General features: G+C 39.1%; 1 protein-coding gene across 7 annotated transcripts in view; it reads left to right on the top strand.

The window, feature by feature from the left end:
• LOC117937928 (cAMP-responsive element modulator-like) overlaps positions 1 to 7937 on the top strand; it is a 19152-nt gene extending 11215 nt beyond the window's left edge. For 3 of the 7 annotated variants that reach the window (XM_034862175.1, XM_034862180.1, XM_034862178.1), the window contains exons 4-6: positions 1006 to 1173; positions 5346 to 5511; positions 7226 to 7937. In XM_034862175.1, coding sequence (XP_034718066.1) covers positions 1006 to 1173; positions 5346 to 5511; positions 7226 to 7376 — 485 coding nt within the window. In that variant the 3' untranslated portion in view covers positions 7377 to 7937. Of the gene's footprint in view, positions 1 to 1005; positions 1174 to 5345; positions 5512 to 6799 lie in introns of all 7 variants that reach the window. The other 4 variants (XR_004655285.1, XM_034862177.1, XM_034862179.1 and 1 more) reach the window with 4 other exon arrangements.

Below are 7937 nucleotides of genomic sequence, written 5' to 3'. Positions count from 1 at the left end.
GGGGGGGGGGCGGTCGGTGTCACACTTGTAGCATTGCAACTCTTCCGTCCAAGACACAGCAAGAATTTATGGCACCATGTCTGTCTGATTTTACATAGTGACTGTGGTGAAAGAAAATGGTGTAATGTGTGATCCGGGCATAAGTTAGTCATCCACTTTTTCTGCCAGATATTGCGATTACAATTCAATTTGCAACTTCTTTTTTAAGTTTAGCTAATGGTCAACATTTATTGTGAAACAGATAATTTCAAGGACCATTATACTGTAACATGAAACATCATCAAAAGTGCTCTATATTTAATGCAAGGATGAGCACATAGGTATGAATTGCCAGCAATAAGTGTTTTTCTTTTAATAAGCATGGGAAATTTAACAATCAAACACAAAACATTTATCACAAAAGCTAAAAAACTATTCCAGCCAAAAATATCAGTACTTTCCAGCAAACCAACATTTTCTGATATGCCTTAGTTCAACAGCAGAACCAATATATTGTAACTTCTACCATCATGTCAAATAAATTAATACAAAATAAGTGAACCTCCACCAAAAATAGGACATTATTTCAGCATTTATCTAGCAAAAAAACCCCACTAAATATTCCAGTTAAAAAGAGGAAGAAAAAATGTAAAACCAAATGTTACACCACATATGAAACTAAATATTCACATTTGATTTATCACATTCTTTAAATCATGAGTTCTGTTTGAAAAAGATGAATCGTTCCGCCGTAATCCAGGGTTTGAATATTTCCCATGGTCCTCTGCATTGGGTTGTTTTGAGGGATTTCCCACCATAAGACAAGCCTTTTCAGAGAGAGGAGACTCCTGCCTTTGCCCATAACCAAGGCAATGTTGTCAAAGCTATAGTTAACAATAAATTAATAATGTCAATTTTAGCCTTATAGGAGGGAACAAAGGTTATTATTGCCATAATAACAACCGTGTTGAAAAAAAGCCTGATGTATAATTATTTACTTTGTAACTTTTACCTTTTGACCTGCAGTCGGATTTTCTCAAGAAGAGCCCTTCAGGTTCCCACCTAGTGGGACACAGAACCTCCCCTCTTCGGCCATGAGCTGCCCACAAACACCACAGCTTCATCCAAGAAATCTTCAGCACAACAAGGAGACATTGGATTTCCTGCAGCAGAACACTTCGCCAGCATTGCGAGGTACCTCCTGATTCCCAAACCCCCGGTACTAAATAGTTAGGACGGGTAGCAAACAAGTGGATGTGAAACAAGAGCACAGTGACAGTTGCTCAGGGTTTCCTGCATCGCCTCGGTAAATGGCAGAGCACATTATTATACTGTAATGAACAGAAATAAACCTTCAGGGAAAACAAGCAGGGCACCAAATCACGCACGAAAAGGGCCACGTATTTGATGAGAAAGGCCGTGATTAACACCATCTATTACACAAATCCCAATTGATTTAATGACCACGTTGTACGTTTGATTTGCAGTACCTCCTGTAAAAAATGACTGGTAATAACTGATAGGGATGCTCCCGATATATTCTATGACCAACACAATTATATTTATATGAAACATAAGGTAGGGTGAGATTTTACCGACTAGGTTGGTTCTGTTACAGATGATGCAGATTTTTATAGATTAAACTACCTAACAGTGTATACTGTAAAGCAGTTCAAATGAGCTCCCCCTCCAACAACTTTACTAGTCATATGCTACTCTCGTACTGTGCGTTACTTGTTGAAGCATCAGTAATAACTATATAGATGGATGGATAGATAGATAGATATTTATTGATCCCCAAAAATGGGAACGGTGTTGCAGCAGAAAAGTCAGTCACACAGCACAGAATATAAATAGAAATGAAACACTAGGATACAATATACACACATACAATATACATGAAATGATAATAGGAATAAAATACAAGAACAAATATTTGAATATATACAAGTTGAGAATATAAAGAAGTGCAACTGCTTAAATAATATGATAAAATGTAAATAGACCAATTGGGCAGGTTACACTTAGTGCAGTATTGAGGTGAATTAGTGCTGTCAGTTAAACGGGTTACTAACGGCATTATCACAAACCCATTTTAACGGCGTTGATTGTTTTATCGCGACATGGCCTAGCAAACTTTGTAGTTTTTTCACATGCGGTTGCAACAACTACTAACATTAGAAAAACTACAACACCACACCGGATCTAGCTAGACCAGGAACAGAACAACAGGCACACCGCACGTGAGACGCTGAAATGGACGCCAATAAGATTCTGGATGGAAAGTTGACTTTTTAAAAAGTTTATTATCTGTGTGTCTGGTCGTTGTGAACTGAGCTATCATCGCACCACGTCCAGTCTGAAACACCACCTGATGGCCAAGCACACAGCTGATGAAAATTGAACCCTACAGTAGGCTAGGTGCTAATATTGTTTTCAATAAAAAAACTTCAGATCTTTTCCATGTTAATAAGAGCTTAAAATTAGAAAAAAATAATATAATGGGACAAAAGAAATCAAGGGAGATTTAGAATAGATAAAAATGACTAGTTAAGACTAGTTAACTATGATATTAATGTGATTAATCGCAATTAAATATTTTAATCGTTTGACAACACAAGTAATAAGAATTGATGTTATTCTATGATTCTGAGATATATTACAATTGATTGCCTCTTTCCAATTTAAATTTTCTTTTCAAATTAAGTGGCTCTGTTTACTCATCTCACTTCAGTTTCATTGCTGCAAAATGGGATTGTCCCGCAGACAAACTGACCAACACAAATATAATAAAAGATTAATGCTTGGCGTCCGTGCGTCGATACAGTATTGCCATGGGAAAAATACAGCCCCTTACCTACTTTTAACTAGATTTTGCTTTTAGTAGTAGTATTTTACATGTGGTATTGCTCCGTTTTTCCCAAACTGTTTCACGTTTTCCGTCAAATACTTGAGTAATTATCCTGGAAAATCTCCAAACAAAAAATACTTGAGGCCGTTGTCATTTCCTTAATAGTTCCTCTGTTTACCTGCAGAGGGAGTCAGCTCCTGCAGCAGCTTTGGGTATGAAATGAATCATTTGAGAGATAATGTTTTGCTGTGACAGTGGCTACACTACATGTACGTACATGCACCTAATATTGGGGCTATAAGAGCAACCTGGCCTTAGAGCAAAACGCTTCTTTCACCATGACTTTTATTTCTGTCCCATTGGGATTATCCTACTGAAAATACACAAATGTTACCAAATGTATGTTCTAATCTTAGAAAATGAAGAGTGAATGAAGTCCAAATCCTTCATGGCTCCCCTGACTGTCCGTCCCCAACAGGCTGCATGCTGTAGTGTGGTGCTCCAGTCTAGCTAAAGAAAATTCCTCCACAAAGACAAACAGCAGAGCCTCAGACTCATAGCGCTGTGTCAGGGAGAGAGCAAACCATACCGTTGACATCAGGAGGCCAGTGATGTCATGGTGATGTCAGTGCCTCTAATTGTAAATTGCACACATAGCCTCGCTGTCGGCTGTGGTAACATTTCAGTCAGAGAGAGGACTCTAAAGGGAACACTTTCTCGTGGAAAAGCTGGGAGTAGTGTTCAGTATGGCTGTAACTGGGGATGAGACAGAAACAGGTATGTTTGCTATCATCTCTTCCACTAACAGAAGTAAAAAAAAACAGGTATTTTTACATTGTTGTTCAGTTTAAATATTCAATAATAAATTTGTCAAAATATAGTCAGTGATCAATCAATGTTGATTGTAGATTTACAGTTAATATGTTCTGTGTAAATTATTGGAATACAAAAGAACGTTTTGTGCTTTTTTTCCCCCTAAAAGATTATTAGACAGCTTAATAATTTCCTCAAACAGCATCACAAGTAGACTCCTCTGAAAAAGTAGCAAAGGACAGTTGGAATATTAGTTTAACTTTCAATAGTCAGCAGCAAGAGCTTAGTCCTACAGTATAAGAAACATTTTCACAGGGTATGATGTCTCTTCATCATGCTCTCTCTCTCTCTCTCTCTCTCTCGCTCTCTCTCTCTCTGTGAAATGCTTCAAAGCTCTGCCCACTCAGAGCACATAGCAGCAGTTGCTGACGTCACTGCTTTTCCTGGAACAGGCCCCCAGCAGCAACATGTAAATGCGAACCAGGGAATAAGATGTACATTGACGTCAGTCACCAGCCACCCTGTGATTACAGGCCGTTCCTTTTGTGGTTACAATATATCCCAGAATTAATCATCAACGCATTACATGGTATGAGGGGCACTTTTACAGGCACTGACCAAACAATGAACAGAAGAAGATAAGAAAGTCACCATTTCTCAGTGTGTATTTCTTCTTTTTTTGGGTGCCACACATCCCTTCGATGAGATAGAGGAGAGAATAAATGTGGAATTCAGTCACTTATACTCTGAAATTATATATATTTATTCAGCATAGCCATGTATTTCACAGAACACAGTGAATGAGCATGTGATAAATAAAACCTTTGAAATCTTTAAAATCTATTTACATTACAGTGCATTTACAATATTGTTGGTTTGCACTTTCTGAAACGTTGAAATGAAATGTCGGGTTAAAAGAAACAAAAGCCATTTGAAAAGTTTATCAGTTACAGGATTATTTCGGCTTTGTATCTTAGTTTTATTTGTCACTCAGTTGAAAATAACACCAACTTACTGACATAAAGCTGATGCAGATCTTTGTAAATTTAGACTTAATGTAGGTATAATGTAAGTGTTTATGACTTAGCCTAAATGACACAAAAACATGATATTTCTCTCTTATTCTAAACTGCATGAATACTACTAACTCATATTTCTCTGTATATGCATGGACAAAACCAAGCAATATTTAATACACTGTTACACTGTTAGTCTATATCAACGACATTGGCCGCCATCTTTCGCTTTCTTTATGTTGGCTCTTGAAACTCTGGTCCATTAAGGAGGCCTTCCGGTAACTGCTCCTCAGATCTCTGCAGGGTAAATCCAGACAGCTGTCCAGTCTTTGAACCGTGGCCCCGTCCGACGCTTAGCGCCAAGACAGCTGTGATGGTTTAAAGAAATCTCAATAAACAAGAACGCGTTTTTGTCCCACCGCAGAGCGCTGTGTGGACTAGCCAGACCCTCCTCGCCAGCGCTGTGGAGGAAGGTCCAGCAATGCGAGACTAATAATCCCTTGTTTAAAATGAGCTAGTAGAAAATAAAAATTAAGCATTTGATCACAAAAAATAAATATTAGCTAGTAGTTTCTCAGAACCTTCGAGGGACTTTTCAACACAAGCTTCGTAATGGATTTACAAATAACTGGTGTAACTGTCCATATCCTGACATGTTGTGTTGTGTCTCCCCCCCCCCCCTCCAGGAACCTCAGGTGACATGACAGCCTGCCAGCTGTACAACACCAGCTCGAGCCTCCCACAGGGGGTGGCCAACACATCCATGGGGTCGGCAGGGGCCAGCGCTCAAAGCAACCTGAAACGTGGAAAAGTCAATCTAGAAAAGAAGGAGCTTCGCTTGATGAAGAACAGGTAGAGAGGACCCTTCAAACTCATCAGCATGCACATTAGACCTGGACAAATATATATATATATGTATACTAAGTATGATGCTACAGCCGGCAGCCGATTAGCTTAGCATAAATAGGGGGCAATGCACCTACTGTATCAGCACCTCTGAAGCTCAACAATTAACTTCTAATATCTTGTGTAAGAACAATCTTACCGTGAAGAGATTTGTATTTCCTGTTAAAAAATGAAAATAGATCACTGTGTTGTTATTGCAACTCTCAAATGTTAATATATATCTTAACACATCAGTCTAATATTCACTGTAATAGAGCGGCAAAGATTAATCAATTAGTTGTCAACTATTACATTATTGCCAGCTTTTTTGATAATCGGTTTGAGTCATTTTTAATGAAAAGAAGTTCTCTGATTTCAGCTTAAATGTGAATATTTTCTAGTTTATTCTCTCCTCTGTGACAGTGAGCTGAATATCACTGAGTTCCGGACAAAAAAAGACATCTGAGGACGTCATCTTGGGCTTTTTGGGAAACACTGAGACACATCCTTTTACCATTACAATTTATAGACCAAACAAGAAGTTGATTAATCAAGAAAATACTTGACAGATTAATCAACAGTGAAACTAACCATTAGTTGCCTTCTTCGCCTGTATGACTTTGGAGTGCCCTTTCTGCTGTGCCTACTGTGTAATGCACAAACACCTAGTAAATACTAATTGACAATGTATTACAAGAGCCACAAGCCTATCATCACTTCACCACATGATGCTCTGCCATCCAGTGTGTTTAGCTGCTAACTCCTAGGTTGTCTGACTCCCAATGATCTGCTGAGTAACGCATGTTTGGAGTGAGGCCGAGTTGGCTGACCAGCTATTAGACCTTGTGTTTGTTGTCAGGTTGAGGTCAGTTGTACTGAATGTGGATAAGTCTGTCTGGCTTGCTGCTGAGCAAAATTCCTTACCTCCTGCTTTCAACGTGCTTTTTGCTTCCTGTCTGTGGAACTTAGGGCTTACTGTGTGTCAACACCGGCACTTTCGGGGGGGGGGGGTGTTTTTCTGTTGTTGATTTTGTCCTCCTTCTGTTGGTGACTCCATTATGTGAAGTCCTATCCCGATAGTATCTCATGTGGCAAACATGTTCATAATCATCCTAATCTGAGATAACCTTTTGTAGCCTTTTGTGTTGTGAGCTATCTTGTTCCCCGTGGCTAAAATGAGTTCTCTGTTGTATCTGGGAGAAAAGCCAAGATGTCCAGGCATCCTTTTTCTTACTGTAACTATGATTGCTTCTAGGGAAGCCGCCCGGGAGTGTCGACGAAAGAAGAAGGAATATGTCAAATGCCTCGAAAATCGCGTGGCTGTACTCGAAAATCAAAACAAGACTTTGATTGACGAGCTTAGAGCCTTAAAAGACATCTACAGACACAAAGTCGAGTGATTTCTTTGATTGTGTAGACTGTGTTGTTCTGCTTCTGTAGGGTGTCTCGAGGACTCTGACTTTGCCTATACAGACACACACACACACACACACACACATGCTCACACACACTCACACAAAACACTCCTTGTCCTTGCTGTAAAACGTGTTTACACCATGATGTCAATGTTTCTAACTGTGATTATCCAAAGCGCCACCACCAGCGAAAACAAGAACCTTGTTTCAGGTCAGAGTTTTTATTATCAGTGAGTATTACAAGAAGCTTATGTCCCTTTGAACAGGGATAGTGCCAGAAAATACAGGAATAGAAGGAGGGACTATATGGACCAACTGCAGACTCGCAACATCGCACTGGAAAAAGAGAATGAGATGCTGAAGGCCGAGCTTGAGTACTTGAGGCCACCCTGCCTATATCTGGCACAGAAGCCTTAACAGCCACCACCTTAACTGCAATGAATTTGACATCCCTAATGATCCTTTTCAGCATTTTGCTGTATTAAAAATAAATATATTGATAGTGTTTGTGGTAGTCTGTTTTTTCCATGGAGGTGTGTGAATGCTGGATGCCGACAGAAGCCAAATGTTCAAAAGGAATCGGCTCATTGGGGCTTAACATTGCAATGTTTTTGTTTTATGTGATTCCCCTTCAGAAATCCTGATTCAAGCATACTATCACTGCATTTATCAACCCTCCTTGTTTGTATTCGATTTAGAGACCCACCAGGATCTGTAGTGCATCTGTATCAGGACTTATCTCATAGTAACCTGTGGCATTAATATTTACGTGGAACTGTATTACTGTTTTAACTACGTTTTTTTGCTTCGTCTCAGTATACGTGGCTGGATTTAGAACTTTTTAACAATCTTTTCTGTTGGTTTCTTTATTTCTCCTCCGTCAGTTAACATCTTAGCCGGTGGCTTGTTATGATCACACCATCACTTTAAGGTCTACATTTTTGTATGTATTTGTTGAAATAAATTCCTTGCTCAGTC

This window comes from Etheostoma cragini, chromosome 22 (assembly GCF_013103735.1).
Source record: "Etheostoma cragini isolate CJK2018 chromosome 22, CSU_Ecrag_1.0, whole genome shotgun sequence".
In the NCBI taxonomy this organism is placed as follows: domain Eukaryota; kingdom Metazoa; phylum Chordata; class Actinopteri; order Perciformes; family Percidae; genus Etheostoma; species Etheostoma cragini.
The sequence above is the reverse complement of the archived record's forward strand: the minus strand, read 5'-3'. Positions and strand labels throughout refer to the sequence as shown.